This window comes from Asterias rubens, chromosome 6, assembly GCF_902459465.1.
Source record: "Asterias rubens chromosome 6, eAstRub1.3, whole genome shotgun sequence".
Classification (NCBI taxonomy): Eukaryota; Metazoa; Echinodermata; class Asteroidea; order Forcipulatida; family Asteriidae; genus Asterias; species Asterias rubens.
In genome coordinates, this window is record NC_047067.1 from 18388341 (window position 1) to 18411102 (window position 22762).

The window sequence follows — 22762 nt, forward strand, 5'->3', positions numbered from 1 at the left end:
AACATAAATTTTTAGAAAGAAGTATATTCTCAATAAAATGTTTGAATTGAATTCGAGACCTCACACCTGAGGTCTCGAAATCAACATTTGAACGAACACAACTTGTGCGACAAGGGTGTTTTTTCATTCTTTCATTATTCTCTCGCAACTTCGACGACCAACTGAGTTCACATATTTACAGGTTTGTTTTTGTATGCATATGTTGAGATACAACAAGTGAGAATACTGATCTTTGACAATTACCAAACGTGTCCAGTGCCTTTAATGTTATTATAATTCCAAATACCGAGGTGCACGCAAAAGAAGAGAGACTGTGCTACCTCAGAAAAGGTTATAAAGAACCAACAACCAAACGCAAACAAAAATGAGAAACTTTTACAGACCCCCTCCGCTGCGATCGGTAGTGATGACTTTACGCTTTTCTCCCATACTCAAGGCTATCTCTAGACGAACATTCGCCATGGCACCAGTCTTAATTGCACTCATCAACTGTAATTGATAAAGAAAATATCAACTATTATTTCAGAACTTAAAATAAAAGTGTCAAGTTACTATAGCCCGGAAATCCATGCGTCCGTCATGTGTTGTGCCTAGTCCGCAATGCATAAAACTAAATTACATGCCAAACAATACACACAATTCCTACTGCTAAATCACTCAAAATTATGTGCAATCTTTGGCATGTGTTTTCTTACAAAGGACTGCATTATTAACAATGCACGGCGGATGCAAGGATTTCAAGTCTTAGACCTTCTGATTATATGCATTATAGACCATGCAACCTCTGATATCACAAGTTTGCAAAAAACCCACAGACAGGGAAGCCAGTGACTCTTTCCTTCAGAGCCTGAACAAAATTCGCCGCGAAGGAAAGGGGTCACCGCCGGAATTCCGACAATAGCGGGAAAACTGGCTCCTGTACAGAGCATGGACATCCTGCAGGCAAGATTTTTGGAAGAAGACATTAAATGTGATATTTTATGGAGATTGAACTGTCTGATTTTATCAAAGAAAAGGGGCTCATTTCCAAACTTGTTCAGATGTTAATTTTTTTGGTTTGGAAATTATGTTGCAGAACGTGAAGTTTCCCAAATAGGCCCTGGAAAGTACTGTAGATTTTTTTAAACAAAGGTTTGGTCTACTACGACAGCTATATTCCCATCCCCCCCCCTCTTAAAATAGAAGTTTCACAGATGGATGTTCAAGAATCTTTATTGTGATACTTACCTGAAGGAATTCATCCAGTTCCACACGTCCGTTCTTATTACAGTCGACCTCATTCAGCATATCTCTCAGCTGGTCTTCAGTTATCGTCTCACCAACACTCTGTCATGGTATCAACAACAAACAGTTCCAGGAGAAGGTTTTTTAAAGACACTGGACACTATTGGTTATTGCCAAAGACCAGTCTTCTGACTTGATGTTTCTCAACAGATGCATCAAATAACCAACCTGTGAAAATTTCAGCTCAATTGGTTGTCGAAGTTGCGAGATAACTATGAAAGAAAAAAATTACCCTTGTCTAACGAAGTTGTGTGCTTTCAGATGCTTGATTTCGAGACCTCAAATTCTAAATCTGAGGTCTCTAAATCAAATTTGTGGAAAATTACTTCGTTCTCGAAAAATACTTCACTTCAGAGGGAGCCGTTTCTCACAATGCTCTCCCCATTAATCGTTACCAAGTAAGGTTTTATGCTAATAATTATTTTGAGTAATTACCAAGTGTCCACTGCCTTTAAACAAAAACAGTTCCAGGAGATGGTTTTTTAAACAATTACTGGTACTGTTCACATTTTATTTATAAATAAGCTACATGGTATGAAGATCAGTCATGGTGGATACCTTCTCTTGAAGTAATTGTTTTTGTTATTTATGGGCTCTTTCAAGGCCAATGGGGATCACAAAAAATGCAGATCATTTACTAAATTGATAAGTATGTACATGGATTTGTTGTGAAATGCGTGATTTTTCCGAGGGATCAACTTGAATAGCTAATAATAATATAATAAATAAACCATATAAGGCGCTGGTATCTAGAAAACAACTCTTCACTGCGTGATATGACCAAGGGAAAATTAATGGTAGGCTTGACTGAAGAGGTAAGTTTTGAGATTGGATTTGAATGAAGAAATGTCAGGTTGTGATCTAAGGGTGAGAGGCAAGCCGTTCCACAGGCGGGGGGCTGCAACCGAGAAATTTTTACCAAGACTTTTCTCGCTGGTCACTTTTTAACTTCGCTACGTCGGGATGATGATTGTGCCCATTCAGTTGTACATGCCTCTCCCACTCCTGCCGTGGTGCTCTATTGAAACATTTCAACTCAGCCTAGGTGACTAGTGCGACTAATGCTAAAGTCGCGACTATTGATTGCTTAGTCAAGTCACGACTATCGTTTTGCCATGACTTCTACAAAAATAGTCACAACTTCCTGATGGTGAACCAATTGAGTCACTCTCGACTATTCACAACAACATAATTTACTTACAAAACACAATCAGACATCAGTTACACAATCCTTCATTGCTTTCAGTGTGAATAAGCCATCATCTTGGGAACTAAATTACAGCTGCGACTAGTGTCAAAATTAAAACTATTTGAAGCGTGACTAGTCAAGTTGTTAAACTTATTAGTTACCCAGGCTTAATTTCAACTTAAAGGAACACAATGCCTTGGATCAGTCGAGTTGGTCTATAAAAAGCATTATTGTTTTTTTGGAAAGATGTTTTAAAAGTAGAATACAATGATCCACACAAATTTGCCTCGAAATTGCGTGGTTTTCCTTTTATTGTGCGAACTAACACGGTCGGCCATCTATGGGAGTAAGAAATTTGACTCTCATACATGTAAATGACGACCGTAATAGTCGACAAGGTTAAAGGAAAACCGTGCAATTTCGAGGCATGTATTCTACTTTTACAACATCTTTCCAACCATATGCATTTTATAACAAACGGTTACAAACGCTTTTCAAAGACCAACTCGTCCGATCCAAGGCAACGTGTTCCTTCAATAATAATGATATGAAGCATTTAGATAGCACTCTACCGAGAACAGAGTGCTTACATAATGACTCACCGTTAAGAAGAATCTCATGTCAACGGGTGTGATGTACCCCTTATTATCTTTATCCAGCAGATGGAACCGTTTGGTGTATTTATCTACTTCTTCTCTGCTGAACTTGATTGGTACTTTTAATAAGGAGGAGTGGCAGTTCAAACCCATCTCAACACTCAGGAACTTCATTCCCTTCGCTAGCTCTTCCTGACGGACAAAAGAAACTCAGGTTACTCGTTTTCCACTTCTTAGTTTTGGCGGAAGTTTTTTCTCTAAGTTGTAGATGAACAAAACCTTATTAATAATAATACGTTTATTTAAAAGGAATAATACAAAATGTTAGCGAATAGTCAAATTAATAGTACATGTACATTTTTTAAAAGTGAGAAAAGTGAACTTTAAACAATTGGCAACATCTAGGTCCGAGGTGGAGCAAAAGCTTTTGTTCCCCAGCCTATGGACCAACAGACAAAAATGATAGAGTCACTCCGTTTTATTTCCAGGGAAAGGCACTTACTTATTAATTACACCCAAATTATGTCAAAGAAATTAGTTTATTACAAGACCAGTGTCAAAATAAGGAATAACTTCCGGACCCAGTTTAACATGCAAAATAAGTTGACCCTTTTTTAATTTGAAAAAATGCTTAGACGTGCAAAAGAATTTTGACTTCATTGTATGGGTGTGAACCATACTGAATGATGTCATTCATTAAGGTACTCAGTGGAATTGAAATGTATTTTATCAGATTCAAAAGTCATCATTTGAACAAGATGTTACACAATGGGTGCATTCGTTTAGCTTCCCTGGGTCGACCCCGGTCTGCCCCGGGTGCACTCGAATAGCTTTGACGTCATTCCAGGGGCTCACCCGGGTCAGCCCTCAGTGCCCTGCTTGTGGAGTGGGTCACTTGGGGCTTGCCAAAGGTGCATGACGTCACCACGAGAGGGCGAGTGTGATCGTTCGATTAGCTCTTTTCAGGGGCTCACCCGAGTGAGCACCGCGAGGGAAGCTAATCGAACGCACCCGATGAGGTAATATGCTTTATTGATACCAACACTACTGGCTCGGGCCTGTAGTCCAATGAAAAAATAGAGTAGTATGTTTGTCGTCTCCCTATTTTAGTTTTTCAATATCTGTGTTTGGGGTGCCAGTCAGACGCCATTCAGCCTGTGACTGCCATGTAACCAGGGATCACACCCAGGTTTACGATATTACCTGGGAAGTAGCAGCCAGGCGTTCACCTTAAGTATACCTTTATGGTTTATTACTTGATATTTATAAGCAATCCGTCCAAAAACATGGAAGAAGACACGTACCTGTTGTTTGGCCTTACTCCATCCGAGCTCCTTGGCCATGATTTCAACAATACGGGGCAAGGCTTCCTCAGCAGCCATCACATTCAAGAACGCCAATCTTGTTCTCCTACCAATGACATCCACTGATGTGCATGCATACTCCTTCACTGCATATGACACCTGGATTACAAGTAGTTGCAGAGAGTATATATTTGGTTTGCGGTAACACCATGTGTGTATCTACTTGCCAGGTAGGCTATGTTCTTTTGAGAACTATCTGCTTTATATTCTACCATCGCTGAGTACATTTTTGGAATTCGGAAGACTTCTCAGATCTGAAAAGAACTTCTCGTTGTGAACTGTCGCAGGGCGAGTTCTAGCTTGCTCTAGTCATGTCAGGAGACTGTAGTCGTAAAGAACTCAAATGGAAATTACAATGGCTTCTGAAAGAGCACATTCATTCCAACAAAGCCTATTTCACACTACTCCATTCTCGGGGGCAGCCCTGGAGAATAACGGCCGGCCCTTTTCACACTTGGATCGCTTTTACCCATGATCTACCCCGGTAAATGGGCATATAGCATATAGTGACCTGGGGAGTAGCCCCCCCTGCTCTGGAGTAGGGGTAAGCGGTAAAACCCTGGGGTGTTCTTAAACCCTGTACACAAAACCCAGTAGAATAGGGACCTAGGTGGTCATTTTAAAACTCATGTGTAGGGTTGATCACATAAAACATGAATGCTGTCTGTATTTGTTCACCTTTGCCAATCCTGTTTAATGCCTTTGTATACGAGAGTTGCATCACAGTGAGTTTTTTAGGAGGAAAACCCCCTAAAACTGGTTGATAAAATGCTGATTAAAATTTGCTGATTTTGAGTGACTCTGATGATCAGTTAGATGATCATGTTGCTTACCTCCGCTTCCAGATAGGGAAAATGTTCAGCTAGCTTCTTGCCGACAACTGGCCACCTTTTCCCGGTCAGATTTGCCATCCTTGCAACCTCCACTGCTTTGTCACCGTAGGTCTCCGATAGATGCTTCGCAACCTAGTCACATTCAAAAATAGAAAATAAAGGGTAACACTTCTGCATTTTGCATACAATCAGTTAACAGAATGCCCAGACTTAAAATAACCCACGGCACCCTACGGCAATTGCTACGATACCCTGTGTATTTGCTGTGGTGCCCTCTGTAAGGTTCCAATACATACTTTAAAAATTCTCCACACAAGTGCCCCGTCAAGAGTTCAAGGCCTGCATGTCAAAAATAAAAATAAGCTAAGCAAAACAAAATTATGCTAACCAAAGTAAGGTTATTAATTTTTGGTTTTTACCCATACACCGATGTGTGTTAGCACTGTATACTCAGTACTTTCCTGAGTCCTGTGAAAGAAATATCACAGGCATGTTACTCGGGTGGGATTCGAACCCACGACCCTTGCAATTCTAGAGCAGTGTCTTACCAACTAGACTACCGAGGTTGCCCGGTAGCTAGAGGCAGTTCGAATCCTATGTTTTAGCAGCGGGTACCGCAACGATATAATAGATGTTAAATTTGCATCGTGATAAAGAATATTAATTTTTGGTTTTTACCCATACACCGATGTGTGTTAGCACTGTATACTCAGTACTTTCCTGAGTCCAGTGAAAAAATATCACAGGCATGTTACTCGGGTGGGATTCGAACCAACGACCCTTGCAATTCTAGAGCAGTGTCTTACCAACTAGACTACCGAGGTTGCCCGGTAGCTAGAGGCAGTTCGAAGTAAGGTTACCAACCAAACTACCAAGTCACTAGTACAATTTGTGACTGGTATTCTGCTCGTTATTGCTAAGCGGGGATTTTTTACGCCCAGATTCACTCACCTCGTCTTCCAATCCGAAGTCTTGAACGAGACGAATGAACATGTTGGGTGTCCAGCCGTGGGAGCCTTCCAAGAGAAGACCATCAGTGAGGGAATCATTTTTGGGTTGAAGTTTACAAGTCTGAATGGCTGCATCCACTGCATCTTTAGCCATACTTCGATAGGTTGTCCATTTACCACCTTAACAAAGACAGAATAAAGTTGTATTTATTTATTTCATCTTATTTAAAAAGGGTAGCTCCATCAGTTTTCAATGAACTGTTCCCCCAGTGTTCCTGATTTGAATGGCAGCATATTGCGGCACACCACCTAGTAAACCATTACACATGTTAATACATGGTGCTATTATACGTTAAGGAATACGTCTAATACTTTAAAATGTAGCTCCACAATACCTTGAAGGAAAGTACTGATAAGAGCTCCATATAAGAAGCCACTTTTATTATTGAGTGCGTTCGATTAGCTTCCCTTGGTTGACCCCGGTCTGCCCCCGGTACGTTCGAATAGCTTTGACGTCATTCCAGGGGCTCACCCAGGTCAGCCCCAAGTGCCCTGCTTGTGGAGTGGGTCACTTGAGGTTGGCCCCAGGTGCATAATGCCACCACGAGAGCGGTGAGTGGTCGTTTGATTAGCTCTTGTCAGGGGCTCACTCGAGTGAGCACCGTGGGGTCGAAACATGGAAGCTAATCGAATGCATCCATTATTATATCCAAATGCCAAGCTGTTGGATTCCCGATTCTGAAATAATGACAATTTCTTAGCATTGACTGACCTGCAATAGTAACCATCTTATTACTGCTGATGTCAATGACATGGTTCCTGGCTATAGACTCTGTATTCTTAGCCTTGGGGTCTCTGACTAATGGTCGGATGCCACTCCATGCTGCTAGTACATCACCACGTCTTACTGTAAACAACAATCAGAATTATCAATAAGAGTGAAAAACAACGAAAAAACAGACCACACATGTGTGATTAAAAGACACTGGACACTATTGGTAATTGTCAAAGATGTTTTACTCCATTTTTTATCAATGTTACTGTTTATGTAATTCTGCTGCTGGCAGCGAATTGAATAGATTTTTAATAAACCATTGAACGAAATGAATGAATAAATGAAGACCAGTCTTCTCACTTGGTGTATCTCAACATACATGTATGCATAAAATAACAATTAGTCGTCGAAGTTGCGAGATAACAATGAAAGAAAAAACAACCTTGTCACAGATTGTCACACAAAGTTTTGTACTTTCAGATGCTTGATTTCGAGACCTCAAATTCTAAATTTGAGGTCTCGAAATCAAATTCGTTGAAAATTACTTCTTTCTCGAAAACAATGTTACTTCAGAGGGAGCCGTTTCTCACAATGTTTAATACTATCAACAGCTCTCCATTACTCGTCACCAAGTAAGTGTTAATGCTAAAAATAAGTTTGAGTAATTACCAATAGTGTCCACTGCCTTTAATTGGTCTGTATAGATTTGGTAATCACTCTGAAACAACTTAATTGATAAGGAGTAAAGCAGCTTTGCAATGCAATTTGAGAAACTTTTCACTTATGCAGTTATTCAAAAGATATCACTTTTTATCCCCCAAAAATTAGAATCTGAGCAGTGTTACTGACAGTACATTTTATCAGATTGTGTATTTCAATTGCAGATTATTCTTCCTGCTTGAAAATAACTGCTCCAGATTCACAGCAATATCCCAATAACACTACCACCTTTTGAAATGAAATTTTCACAGGTTAATTTTATTAGGATTTAAAGGATTCGGGTACTTTTTCTTGGAAGCTTTCTACTACCATTATCTTCAAACCGTGCAAGTTTAATGCGAAATCGTTGGACATTGTGTTTTGTGTTAGAAAAAAGTGCATAGAACCTTTAGACAAACAGTGGGTTCTGAATAACCAAACGTACACTAAGTTGCAAACTGATTAACGGTCGTCACCTGAACATTATTTACAAACAATATAATTTCAGGAGTACCTGCAACCTCCGGGCTGAGGTATCCCTTGATCTCATTCAGGATGAACTGAATCTCATCCTCAGTGGGACCGGGATTATGGGTGATCTCACACTGGTTGTCTGTCGTTCCAGCTACTGTCGAGTTCTGCCATGGGAGGAAGAAGATCACTCTACCATCACTGGTTGCAGGGTCTAGCAAACCCATGGCTTCAGGACTGTGAATAATAATAGTAGTTGTATTTATAAAGCGCCAAATTGCCAGAGGCGCTGGAGAAAATAGACGCTGCCGACCGGCTACAGACTAGGGGAAAAGGTGGGTCTTGATGAGAGCGCGTTTGAAGGCAGTGGATACTGTTGGAGGTCCTGGTTCCTGGTTCCCAATTTTATGGCTCTGCTTACCGTAAGCAGGGAATCCAGTGCTTACGTCAAGCATATTTCACGGGTTAGCTAAGAATTTTGGCTTGTGTGCGTGTGTACACTACGCTACGAGGCATTCTACCAATACACAGCTACTGCAGAAATTCGGCGCTTGCACATTAAGCGGAGAGTGGTGATCGCAAGCGCAGAATTCGGCGGTAAGCAGAGCCCTGAAACTGGGCCCAGGGCTTTGGGATCTTACCATCATGCATTCTATGCTCACATGAGGGCAATATGAATAAAATGGTCATCAGTAATCAAACTTACCTGTAGTAGCCTGGAAGTACAATGTGAATTCCAGAACTCGGAGCACAGATCGGAGTGACATTCGGTTCTGCCATTTTTCTTATCGAGTCTGTGAACGGCCCAGTGGCATTGATGACAGACTTTGCCAAGACGCTGAAATTTTTCCCTGTGGATTGAACAGTCGTCATTTTTTAAACAGCAATATATGAATGTATCTACTTTCTACACTGGTATATCATGCAGGCCACATAGGCATTGCCCCTGGGTTTGGCCTTGGTGCCCCATCAAAAGTTCCCCATTGACTTAATGATTCATAGAAGTGCCCTTTGCAAAATGAAAAATGGTCTTGCCCTTTTTCAGATGAAAGTCAAGGCGTGTCAACAGCATTTTAAAATAGTACAATAATAGTTTGGGGAGGCAAATCATCCTTACTCACAGCTAAGAGCTGAATTGCGAAGGACATGGCTACAACGTGTTCGAGAAGCAGGCATGCAAGGGCGCCTCTGGCTGCCAGCCACATCAACCCATTATGACAACGGAGCACAGCCAAGATCAAAAGTGTTTGATTTTTCTCGGAGGGAGGAAAACCAAATGGTCTGGAAAACCCTTGTGGCACAGCAGAGAACCAGCGCACAACTCAACTCACATATGGCCCTGGCTGGGAATCGAACCAGGGTCACCTTGGTGAGAGGCGCTTTACCCACAAGCCAATTGTGCCAGACACGCACTGTACATACGTGTTGACATCAAGTTGACAAAAGCCAAAGCCTCACATACATTACAAATGTACATATACAGTGTACATCTCAAAATTATTAACTATTGGACATGGCCAAGTGGATTAGTGCATAAGAGCCAAGTTCTCATTGCCGTGTCATTATGATGAGGGTTTGAATCCTGGTCATGACACTTGTTAAGGGAAGGTACACGTTTAGTAATTACTCAAAACAAATACTAACCTAAAAACTGACTTGGTAAAGAGCATTGGAGAGCTGTTGATAGTATAAAACATTGTGAGAAACGGCTCCCTCTGAAGTACCATAGATTTTGAGAATGAGGTAATTTCTCACTAAAATAATAGAAGTCTTTTATTCCTATCTGAAAGCACGCAAATTCGTCCAACAAGGGTGTTTTTTCCTCTCATCATTTTCTTGCAACTTCGATGACCAATTGAGCTCAAATTTTCACAGGTTCATTATTTTATGCTTATGTTGGGAAACACCAAGTGAGAAGACTGGTCTTTGACAATAACAAAAGGTGTACCTTCCCTTGAAACTATAATTGCTTCTCATCACCATGGGGGGAAAATGGGTGCCTGTCGGGGCAGAGATGGTTCTTGTGATTGGTAAAGGTTAGAGCGCAACACACAACAATGAAATGTTTGTTTAAGTGAAGAAGATTACAGTCAGTATATTACAGCTGTCTTTAGCAATCAATGAACAGAGCACAACCTTGTTCCTTACCTGTTATACAATCTCTCATGCGAGCACCTTTGACAACCTCATTCCCATTCTCATCATTCCCCTTGATCAGGCTGAGCACCTCAGTGTGGTTGGCAATGGTGGCACCCATCCTTGCAGCCGTTAGTGCTATAGCTATGTTCATTCTGGCATCGTTGTGTTGACCTGGCAAAGAAATCAAACATATTCTTAGAAATGTTCACTTTCTATCTATCATGGTCCAGTGGCTACAATCTCGTTGGGGGCCCCCCTGCCCCCTTTCAATGTTGGTTCTGATTGCACGGTCTTCTGCGTTACAGTCAACATTGAGCGGGGGGATGGGGGATAGAATGATTATTGTCATGGGTACGGGGACTGGGAATGGTTTTGTGTAACATTAAGAATGGGTGACCCAAGCATTTTGGCCGAGATTGTAGACCGTACATGTAGGACTTGCAATCACAAGGTTGTCCGTCTGAATCCTACCAAGATAGCTGCTGATTTCACAATGAAAAGACTAAATAATGCAACCACTAGCTGAGCGACCAAGGGGAGACTTTCAAACGCTAGGTGGCAGCAGACTTACTGGGTAAATTTCCATTATTTACGTAGTTCTGAACATGCGCATAATTCTGAGAACAATGGCTTTACCCGGCAAGTCTCCTGCCACCTATTGGCCCAGAAAGTCTGCTATTGTGGGCTCTGTAATTATCGGAGGTCATTTTCATCATTTTGACGATCACCTTCAGACTTGGTGACAAGTTCAACCATAAAGCATTTAGTATGGAGGTACAAGGCATAGGGTGTCATGGACGAGCCGCTTAGAGCAAGAAATTTAAGTTTTGGTGGTTAAGTCATCGGAGAGTAGGTTCAAATACTGATCATGGCATTTATGTCCTTGAGCAAGATACTTTGCTATAATTGCTTCTCTGGTATAAATGGGTATCTGCGAGGGTAGAGGTTGATATTGTGTATGAAAAAGCCTTTGAAGCAACACGATAGCTGGTGCTGTATACTCCCCAGGGAGCTGAGAAAGATTAAAGGGATGTTATTATCTACTACAAGAACGTGATATAAATTTTAAAATAATAAATGGTTTATTTATTTTAAAATGTCATCGCAGCATACCGCTGAATTGCGACATAATTCACAATCTTAAATCATTATTAAAAGCTTTACAAAAAAAAATACATCATGAAAATATGATAAAAATCCCAAAACAAAGGCCTGGCAGGAATGTACAAACAATTTGATTTATATACAATTAAGACCAGAAAATTTAGCAGCAAATTTACATTAAAATCGTTTTAGGTGTTCAGGAGCTTGGTGAGGTAAGGCAAGGGGCTATTTTGAAATCTGTTGGTTTTACAGTGAAACAAACCACACTTGGCTCTTTTACACATTGCATTGATGCGTTGTTTTAATTATTACTCTCATCATTCAACCATATGAAGAATACACCAGTTGGCTATCTCATTAACCCTTCACTTATACTGTCTGACCAGTCGACATAATGAACATGATTTTAAATAACAGATGCACAGCAGAGCATGCAATATAATATCATGTGGTGAAAGCATCTACACAGTCCGCATCTGAGCAAGTCGTTTACTCTAAGTGATGCTTGGAGCTTTGCATGGTGTAATCGATAAGAATAAACTATCATTATTAAACTTGTGGGTATAAACCATGTAATAGTTCTCTTTTGAGGGAGTGTTGGCTCTGAAAAGAGCCGGTTTGGTCTCAATGTTTCAAACATACTCTGTTCGTCTTCGGGAGAAACAAACAAGTTGGCTGAAATGAAGAGTCGACTACACGGCAAATACTAAACGTGTGGGCGGCTTACAATTTTACAACAAAAATACACCGATGACATTAAAAAGTAAGATGATACTGTAAATAGGAAAAACAAGTGAAGTTTTCATATTGGTTTATCTTGACCATCTACAGCGATCGACGAATAAGGCAGGATCAAATGTCAACATAATAGAGAAGAATCATAGTGAGTCTGAAGTCCCTGTTTAAATGGACTTTCTTCTTGACTTTCCCCGTTTCCTATTCATTTTTTTTCAAAGGGTAATATTTAAGGTGGATGTAATTGAATGCACCGTTTGCATGTAAACAGAACAAAAATGTGTTAAAAACATTGAAATTACTACATAAAAACCTATGAAATTATAACATTTAATTCTGGTAAACTTCAATCTTAACAATTCAGATTTCAAATTGGGGAAGGGTGATGACATTGGGAGACAAATTCCCCCGGCCCCCCCCTCCCTCAAAAAAATAAAGTTAAATTAAATAAAATTAGAAAAAACACTAACTGGATGCGTGGTTAGTACCTTCAGCAGGAAACACTTTTGTCAGCAATTTTGCAGAGCAAATTGTTCAGACTGAATATGGTTTGTGTACATAAAACATTGAACAGGAAATGAGGTAGTTGAATAAGCCTGGTAAATTTTATGTAGCATTATGATACATGGACACAAGGGAAATAGTTTCCTGCAGAGCAACCTCAGTTAAAGGCACTAGACACTATTGGTAATTACTCAAAATAATTGTTAGCATAAAAACATACTTGGTAACAAGCAATGGAGAGCTGTTGAAAGTATAAAACATTGTGAGAAACAGCTCCCTGTGAAGAAACGTAATTTTCCACTAAAATACATAAGTTTGATTTTGAGACCTCAGAATTAGATTTTGAGGTCCCGAATCTTAAAGCACACAATTTCGTGTGACAAAGGTGTTTTTCTTTCAATCAATCGACAATCAATTGAGTTTAAATTTTCACAGGTTTGTTTTTTTTCGTGCATATGTTGAGATACACCAAGTGGGAAGACTGGTCTTTGACAATTACCACAGGTGTCCGGTGTCTTTAAGACACATGTTTTGTGCAATGTGTGTACACTAGTGTAGCAAAAATGGGCAGATAATTAGGGTGAGTTGTGCCTTTGATGATACAGGTATGGGATTTGGCACACATTCAGAGAAAGATATTTGGCTGTAGCGCCATCGCAGATTTGAATTTGGAAAAAAATATGGTGGAAAAACAAGCAATTTCAAACCCATCAAAAAGGCTGCCACTTGCTTAAAGGCAGTGGACACTATTGGAAATTACTCAAAATAATTATCAGCATAAAACCTCACTTGGTAAAGAGTATTGAGGAGAGGTTGATGGTATAAAACGTTGTGAAAAACAGCTCCCTCTGAAGTGACGTAGTTTTCGAGAAAGAAGTAATTTTCCACGAATTTGATTTCGAGACTTCAGATTTAGAATTTGAGGTCTCAAAATCAAGCATCTGAAAGCACACAACTTTGTGCGACAAGGGTGTTTTTTCTTTCATAGTTATCTAGCAACTTGGACGACCAATTGAGCTCAAATTTTCACTGGTTTGTTATTTTGTGCATGTGTTGAGGTACACCAAGTGAGAAGACTGGTCTTTGACAATTACCAATAGTGTCCAGAGTATTCAAGTATTGTTCTGTCTATATTTCAGTCAAAGGACAAATCTGTGATGGCCTTATAAACAATTATTATTCTCATGACATACTCCATGTCCAAAATTCCATGCATGTATCATGAAGTATGATTGGAGATGTTGTGTGCATGTACTGTATAAAGTATTTTTAAAACTGTCAGTTAGAAAAAATGCATTATTGTAGTAGTGACTCTCCAGGGCCAAATTGAATAGAGCTGCTAAGCACAAAAATTTGCTTAGCATGAAATTTCTTACTTAGTAAAAACAGGATTACCAACCAAATTTCCATTTGTTTGTATATTACTCGTTACTTGTTTTCAGCTGTTGTTCACTTATCCTGAAAATCACGTGGGAAAATTGGTTGGTAATCCTGTTTTTATCAAGGAAGAAGTTTCATGTAAGCAAATTTTTGTGCTAAGCAGCTCTTTGAAATTGGGCTCAGGTAAGTAGAATTAAGCAGTCTGGAATTAAGTAGACACCGGGCCTGGAATTTCATCTTTGAACATGTTGAAAAGGGCAAGGCCATTTTCTCTTTGCAAAGGGCACTTCCTTTGGAAAATCTTAGAGTCAAAGGGAAACTTGTGAAGGGGCACCAAGGCCACGACCAGGGGCAGTGGAGGCCATGGCCTGCGTGTAATTCCTGGCCCGAGACACAACAAAGTTACAGAAGAAATGCAGAGAAAAAAACAAAAAACTGCACTTACTGGAAAGAATTAATTGAAAAAAATGGATAATTCAATATATAAAAACCTCATTCGACAATCATAGGGTGTGCGTTCGATAAGCTTCCCTGGGTCAGCCCGCGATGCTCACTCAGGTGACCCCCCGACAAGAACTTATCGAACGATCAAACTCGCCCTCTTGTGGTGACGTCATGCATCTCGGGTCACCCCCAAGTGACCCACTCCACAAGCAGGGCACTGACCCGGGTGAGCCCCTTGAATGACGTCAAAGCTATTCGAACGTACCAGGGGCAGACCGGGGTTGACCAAGGGAAGCTAAATGAACGCACCCATAGTATTCTACTTACCATCATAATAAACAATTCCCCCGACCAGCTTTTCCTTCTTGAGCATCGGGAAGAGTTCTAGTGCTCTGGTTTTAGAGAGGACGTAGCTTGACCTCAGACATTGTCGCCCAGCAACGAGGTCATACATCTTGATGCCCGCCCAGAAGTATGGCAACTGCCACCATCTGTAGACCAATAGAGAAAATAGGAGTATCGTCTAAACTTGTTTACCACAGTCCTGGAAATAAACGACCATGGACTCCGTTTCCCCTGGCCTTGGCTCTGGTGCCAATACAGAGGTTTCCCATAGAAACTAAATACTATTGGTAATTACTCAAAATAATTGTAAGCATAAAAACATACTTGATATCACGCAAAAAAAAAGAGCTGTTGATAATATAAAACATTGTGAGACAGACAGTAGCTGCATGCATAGTGTAAGCCAGATTTGCGATTACTGTTTCTCAACTACTCGGTTAATCGTGCTTCCTAGACTGCTCCAAAATCAGTCGTGACTACCTGCTTTGTGAACCAATTGTGTCGCTCACGACTATTCACAACAACATGATTTACTTACAAAATACAATCAAACCTCAGTGGCACAATCCTTCAATCCTTTTAGCATCTATTATACACATATTTACTGGCAATGAGGGAACTAGTGTACGTCTATTCCCCCTGAGGGACCTATTTCCCGAGGCCAAGGGCCGAGGGAAATAAGCTCCTCTTCTGGTCACTCACAGGCCCGAAGGGGAATAGAGTACACTAGTTACCGAATTATGCCAGTCAATATGTGTTTTATAACACAGCTCGGTCTTAAATGTGAAATAAGAACAGAAATCTGGAAAAGGAAGGAAGTTTTGTAGTTGCTGTTCACGTTCAAGTCAAGAGAGGGCGCTGTAACCGGGCACTATTTTCAGACTAGTGCCCGCTCAGGAACTAGCTCCAGCAAAACACCGCGCGCAATCACTAAACTATATTGGTTCATCCCACGTGACCGTGTTTCAGCCATCCAGAATACAGACAAAGCAAGAGGTGTGTTATAATTTAATTTATTGTGCCTGCTGCAAGCAATATGTCGCGACTAGTGTCAAAGTCGCGACTATTTGCAGCGCGACTAGTCACGTAGTAAATTTCAATAGTAACCAAGGCCTAATTTCCATGTTTGACAAAAGTAACTTTGATACTTACTTATAAATCGGCAGCATGATAGGTAAAGGAGATGACAAATGAGGGCCAATCTCAAGTAGATTAGTTCTAAATTCATATACCACAGGCCTGAAAATACACGACCACGGACTCTGTTGCCCGTGGGCTTGGCCTCGCTGCCCATTCAGAAGTTTCCAATAGACTTTAAAGGCACAAAACACTGTTGATACTGTGTAAATACTTCCATGGTTGACAAAAGTAACTTTGATACTTACTTATAAACCGGCAGCATGATGGGTAGAGGAGAAGACAGATGAGGCGCAATCTCAAGTAGATTTGCTCGCTCATGTAAGGCTTCTTTGACAAGACGGTATTGCTCCAAGTCCAGACCCTTAATGGCTTTCTCTAAGTATCGGACTCCACCATGGATTAGCTTTGTGCTTCGACTGCTCGTACCAGCAGAGAAATCATATTTCTCCACCATCGCTGTCTTCAGCCCTGGAACGGGGACAAGCAGATGTGTTATAATAATAAAAATAATAATATTAATGTTATTATAATACACTTGGGTAATGCGCACATACATGTATTCACCCTGTTGGGTGTTCAAGGCACAGTAAAAACCAATAACAAACGAAAGAACAGACAAAACAAAATAAGTCCTTGAAAACCATAAGTTTTGAATAGATTTGAATGTTGTGGTACAAGGACAAGATCTAAGATTCAATGGTACATGAAGAGAGTTCCAGATGCATCGTGCAGCTGAAGGAAAAGACCTGTCACCCCAGGAGTGTCGAGACTTGGGTTCATTGAGGAGAAGCATGGAACTTGACCGAAGATTCCTTGATGGGGTGTAAACTTGAAAGAAGTTCTGAGATACAGTGGGAGCCTTGCCGTTGAGTGCTTTGTGGAAAATGAGTTTTAGCTTGAAGATGATTCGTTGTGAGAGCCAGTGAAGTTGGAATGCTACAGAAAGGCTTTGATATAAGGTTTCTCTGTATGGAAGGAGAAAATGGCTTTAATTTAGCTGTAAATTGTTTGTCTTCATTGTGCTAACACTCAGCCAAGGTTTAATATAGTGTACATTTTTGAAAAATTGGGGTCAAAAAAGAGAAACTTTACAAGGACTTGAACCTGCGAACTCAGGATTAACGCGCCAGTGCTCTACCATGTATCCAGCACTATGTTGCCAGCCAGTCTCCTTATTTTGTAAATATTTTTGGTTTGGTGGTGTCAGTCAGAAGCCACACAACCTAAGACTGCCGTATAGCCAGGGATCACACCCATTTTAACAATACAAGTAAGACAAATTGTTTATTACCTTTCTAAGGTGGTTAAATATTCTACGCACTCTTACCTCGACTGACTGCATCAAGAGCAACCCCACTGCCCGTCGCTCCACCCCCTATTACGAGTACGTCATACTCGTGAGTACTCTGAAGAGTCTGTATCTGTTGCTCACGAGTAGGGAGTGGAATGCTAAGGTGAGCATTACGAAGTTCAGCAGCAACCACATGTGCCTGACGATTCTGTCACAGGACAAATATAATAATCATTAATATTTTAGTGCATTTTACACTAACGTATTATTTGAAACTTTGCATGGTGGGGTGTAATCAGGTGAGATTCGCGGTAGCACTGTGTGTAAATCTCTTAAAAAAGTGTTGGTTCTGAAAAAATGGAGATTGCCAATTCGATCAGTAACGTTTTTAGGAGAAAGCTGTCAACCACCAGCTCTTTTCAGGATTTTCTTCACAAAAAAAAGCAACTTAAAAGAGACTTGTAAAGTCTGCATTTTATTTTACCTCATTGTCCGCTGGCTTGAATCTAAATTTCTAATTATAATAACCACAGCAACCAAGATTTGTTGTTTACTGAGTAGTGATATATCATTAACACTTTAATGAATGACAGAATAATGAACACAGGATGACATTTGACAAAATTCTAATTTCTGAAAATGGCTCTCTTGCCCGCATTCTTTTTATTTACCCAGAAACTCACACCTATTCAAGAGATTTAATAAAGACTCTGTTTAGCAAAGATGAATCTGTTGACTATTTCTACATGTATCTCCCTTTGGGGACTCTTTATTTTTCCAAGAAAATTTGATGGTTCAGGGCAATGTTAAAAACGTCTTGAAATCAGGAAAACTCCTGAGAAATCACATACAAGATTTTACACTTCAGGAGGTTGAAAGCCATTGGACACTTTCGGTAAACAGTATTACCCAAAGCCCACACTTCGTGTATCACAACTTACATATAAAATAACAAACCTGTGAAAATTTAGGCTCATCTGTCATTGGAGTCGGGAGAAAATAATGGGAAAACCCACCCTTGTTTCCGCACGTTTCGCCATGTCATGACATGTTTTTTTATAAATACATAATTCTTGATATCGAGAATAGATATTGTTTTAAAGTGTCCAATGGCTTTCAGGCCTTGTCCCACCTACCCCACAGGGCAATTTTTACAGGCAACTTGGTGGCAACCAATTGCACTGTATGCACAAGGAAAACTTTGGCAGCAAAGGATTAGCCCTTCATCTGTAACTCACTACTATCCCCAGGAAAATAATGAGAAAACAGACTGCCTGAAACCTGGTTGCATGTAAATTGCCCTGTGAAACATGGCCTTTTGTTCATCATCGGAAAAACTACAGGTTGGAAACCAATGTGGACTGTTTCTTTTTCCTTTTGGTGATTGAGTTTAACTTCTTTCAAGAAAATGCAATAGCTCAAGTCAAGATGATGTTAAAAAATCCTGAAATCAGGAAAGATCCTGCAAGAAATCACATGGTACCTAATCAGGCCTGTGTGCTTCCAAGGGCACCAAGCGATTTTCTCCTTGGTAAAGGGCACCATATGACTAAGAGGATATTGTAAAATTCTACTGAAGCATTTCAAGGGCACCAAGGCAATGACCAGGGGGCATGGAGGCAATCGCAGGCCTGATACTTCACAGAGGCAATTGCCTCCATGCCCCCACGTCAATGCCTTGGTGCCATTGAACTGCTCTTAGAAGTTTACAATTTCCTCTTAGGGTGCCCTTAACTAAGGAGAACATGCCCTGGTGCCCAATTGCCCTTTCAAAAACGAAGCATACAGGCCTGCAATCTCCTTCGTCGCCTCCGTGTGAAGTATCAGGGCCCAATTTCATGGCTCTGCTTACCGCCAAATTCTGCGCTAACGATCACGATTTCCCGCTTGACATGCTAGCGTTGAGTTTCTGCGCTAGCCTTGTAAGCGTAGAATGCCTAGTAACATGGAGTACGCACGTGCACAAGCCAAAATTTGCTGCTAACCATAAGCTATTCCCTGCTTCCGTAAGCACCGATTCTGTGCTTACGGTAAGCAGAGCCATGAAATTGGGCCCAGGCCTGCCTAAAGTTAAGGTACCTTTGATATTTGCTTAGAGGAGTTCTTATTCACGACGTATCCTGCAAACAGTGCTCCAGCACCAAGGAGTCCCCCTCCTATCACTACCTTGCGTAGCCGGCCCGATGAAGCCATGGTGATTTACACACACTACTGGCACTGCACTTCATCATGCAAAGAAAACAACAAGAAAATATGAAAAAACTAAATCAAAAATTGACTGAATGAATAAAAGCAATGAAACCAAGAATGCATGTACCTCAGAGACTACTTTCTTCTGTCATGCTACCTTTTTAATGGTTACAGTGCCCTATCATGATTCGTGAACAGCAACTAAAACTGAATCTGGCGAAAACTAAATGTGTTTATTATTGCATCTATGCTTACTAATTGCTCATGAGTTGTTGAATTAAAATAGTTGTATCAAACTTGAAACTCTGCTGGTCAAATATATACAGTCCCTCGGGAAAAATTAATCTTAATGTAGTTTTTAAAGTAAATTAATAATGAATGTCTTATTTTTAAAGTACCCGTATTTAACAATTCATAACAATGTCATATGACATTTCTTTTCCAAGTCGTCATCACAGTCTTATAATATATTGGCCTTTCTTTCTCATGAGTTGTCGCAATTTTATATATGTCAAAGCCAATGGTCTGGACTGGTTAGCTTTAGTGGCGAGTGTACGAAAACTGTCTAAGTCGCTGTCTCTGATCAGACTGTCCCTTCGAAGCTTCCTTGACTTTAGAGATTGAGGTTCGTTCAGCTATCGTCTCCACGAACGAGACACAGAACTTTTACTTTATCATAGCTTTAGTACTGTAGTAGTAATTATATAATAAGTGTACTATAATATAGCACTTTTTTCTTCAGGCCCATTCTGTTAGCCTGGAGTCATTTGTATTCCTACTGCTTGAGCAGTCACCACCCTTGGCTTTACGTCCAAACTTGAGTTGTGGATTCTGCTGAGTAAACCAACGTAAACGTAAACGTAATCATATAAATACTCAAGTGTCATGAGTGTAGCTAGGCTAAGGCTTGGCTGTCTCTGCTCTCCCAGCAGCAGAGCATAGAGCAAGGTCAAGGAAACTGTTCATTGCTGTATGCCAAGAGCAGCCGGCCCATGGCCAAGGGACGGGTCCGTTCTGTCAAGTCACGTCTCTGTACTGCCGCGCTATGGTGAGCTAGGCCGGGCGCGGGCTAGGTAGTACGGTAGGGCGCTACCGCATGCTGACCGGCATTTACCGGATCACTGACAGTGACACTCCCCCCACCCTGTGGCGAAACATTCATGATATTTTGTTAAACTCGAGCCCTACCTGATTATTGACAACTGGAAATGCAGTCTTGAGAAGTTGCTGGTTTATCTACTGTCGTCATTTTGCGTTAACTTTGGTTGTTACTTCCTACCTTAGCATGTTACATATTAGTACACACACACTCTATTAAATTCTTTAGTGTTGATTTTTTTTTGTGCCAAATAGTCGTGTGCACGCATTTTGTGCATGCTAGGCATAGCACCATAGTACGGAGGCCAACAGATTAATGACATTTCTCAAATAAAAATAGTAAATATAGATTATCTATTATTTGGTTGTCACAAACTTTACTTATTTATACTTCACATACTAATTTGCAAATTACGTAAAAATATTACAAGTCTTTTTACTTCCATCTATACAAAATTATTTAGTAATTGTGAGTTAAAATATCATTGAATGTACACTAGTGGACTCCATAAAAAAATTCATCCTTGGGAAGTTGCACTTGAGTCAGAAACCTAGACCTATACTAAAGGTAACTCAAATAATTTTGGGGTGGTGCCTGTCTATCGGCTCAACAATGGTAAACATACGCATGCGTATCCAGCTCTATAGTAACTACGACTGTTGCATGTCGAATATAATTTTGTGGAAGACCTTCGCTAAACTGTTCAACTACAAGATGTCGGATGATGAGACTTTGTCGGTTCAACCGTTTCTTTTCTAGCGTGCTCAAAATACTGTTTCAAGAAACTCGAACACATTACTACAGTTGCTCATCAAAAAATACATTGCAACTACTCCGCAACACTCATACCGCGCCTGTCATTTGCTCGCAAATAGCAAATATTACTGTCTTCAAATATATTTCTTCGTGACGTTCCCAAATGGAAAAGGCATAAGTCACGTAAACTTTGCCACAACCAGGGATGGTAAAGCTCGTTGAGCGACTGAGGTTTGCTTTGTGTTTTTGCTAAATTCCTTCCGTTAAGAGAAACAAAATGGAGGAAAAATACAAAGTAGGCCTAATTAAAAAAAATAATTAAAACGGCGAAAATCGGGCCAAGAAATGTTCCAACCAAGATATTTATTTGTTCATTCACAATTTTCACCCAAACTAGTGGCAGTTCTCTTTAATTATACACATATCTATACTAAATGTCGATAAGCCTATAATTGAAACAGCGACCTTTAGCAAAACAAGCAATTCTTAATCAATAAATTAATATTTATTGGCACATTTTAGTTCATATGCATCAGCGAGCTGTGAACGGATCAACGCCTGGATAAGTGGTAGGCAGGAGATGTATAGCTGTTTTGTCAGCCACTGTACACTCTAAAAACTAAAGAGTTGAATCCAACACTTGCATGAGTTCGGTGGTTGACTACTACACTTTGAAGGTGTTGGAATCCAGCATTTTATATGTTAAAGACGCTGGACGCTATTGGTAATTGTCAAAGACCAGTCTTCTCACTTGGTGTGTCTCAACATATGCATAAAACCTGTGAAAATTTGAGCTCAATCGGTCATCGAAGTTGCGAGATAATAATGAAAGAACAAAACACCCTATAGTCACACGAAGTTGTGTGCTTTCAGATGTTTGATTTCGAGACATCAAATTCTAAAAGTGAGGTCTCGAAATCAAACTCGTGGAATATAACTTCTTTCTCTTCAGAGGGAGCTGTTTCTCATAATGTTTTATACTATCAACAGCTCCCCAGTACTCGTTATCAAGAAAGGTTTTATGTTAATACCTATAATGAGTAATTACCAATAGTGTCCACTGCCTTTAAATCCAGCTTTTTAAAATATTCGGTCACCAATTTAAGTGCCAGTTTAACGTTTAAAAAGCTCATCCAACAATTCAAAGGATTTTTTTTAGAAATGTTGATGGAAGAACACTTAAATTGTTGAATTGACCCTTTTTGCGTCGGATAAAAAATGTAACACGCTAGATTTCAGCAAACAAAACGCTGGATCCAACACTTTCAAAGTGTAGTCACTCACCGAACTCATGCAAGAGTGTTGGATTAGACCATGATCCAACTCTTTAGTTTTTAAGGGTGGATATATTGAGTGGCTCAGAGTGGATAATATTCCTTCCATTCCACGAATTAAAGTCACTCAATATTTGTTTATAGCTGACATATAGATCCTTTGTCATGTTTGATGTATTTTAAAAGTATAACATATGAAA

At 40.2% G+C, this 22762-nt stretch overlaps 1 protein-coding gene across 2 annotated transcripts; it reads right to left on the reverse strand.

Moving 5' to 3' along the window:
• Positions 1-193: 193 nt before the first annotated feature.
• On the reverse strand, positions 194-20764 carry LOC117291796 (glycerol-3-phosphate dehydrogenase, mitochondrial-like). Of its 2 annotated transcripts, none has more exons than XM_033773712.1 (15): positions 20622-20764; positions 19323-19460; positions 17280-17451; positions 16198-16420; positions 14795-14958; positions 10310-10471; positions 8868-9012; positions 8205-8398; positions 6989-7123; positions 6218-6396; positions 5267-5398; positions 4374-4532; positions 3076-3261; positions 1228-1326; positions 194-489 (listed from the first exon to the last, which is right to left on the reverse strand). In XM_033773712.1, exons 2-15 carry the CDS (start codon positions 19434-19436, stop codon positions 376-378), a joined length of 2178 nt encoding a protein of 725 aa, XP_033629603.1. In that variant the 5' UTR covers positions 19437-19460; positions 20622-20764; the 3' UTR covers positions 194-375. The 2 variants fall into 2 exon arrangements, with proteins under 2 accessions (XP_033629603.1, XP_033629601.1); XM_033773710.1 differs by having other exon boundaries at positions 19323-19465.
• Positions 20765-22762: the final 1998 nt, after the last annotated feature.

Excerpts from the sequence above, each read along its gene's own strand:
- LOC117291796 (XM_033773712.1), bottom strand. The coding sequence starts at position 19,436 with ATGGCTTCATCGGGCCGGCTACGCAAGGTAGTGATAGGAGGGGGACTC. Across the intron at positions 9,013-10,309 it reads CATGAGAGATTGTATAACAG|GGAAAAATTTCAGCGTCTTG; the intron begins GTAAGGAACAAG and ends TTCAATCCACAG. Across the intron at positions 5,399-6,217 it reads ACTTCGGATTGGAAGACGAG|GTTGCGAAGCATCTATCGGA; the intron begins GTGAGTGAATCT and ends GAATGTGACTAG.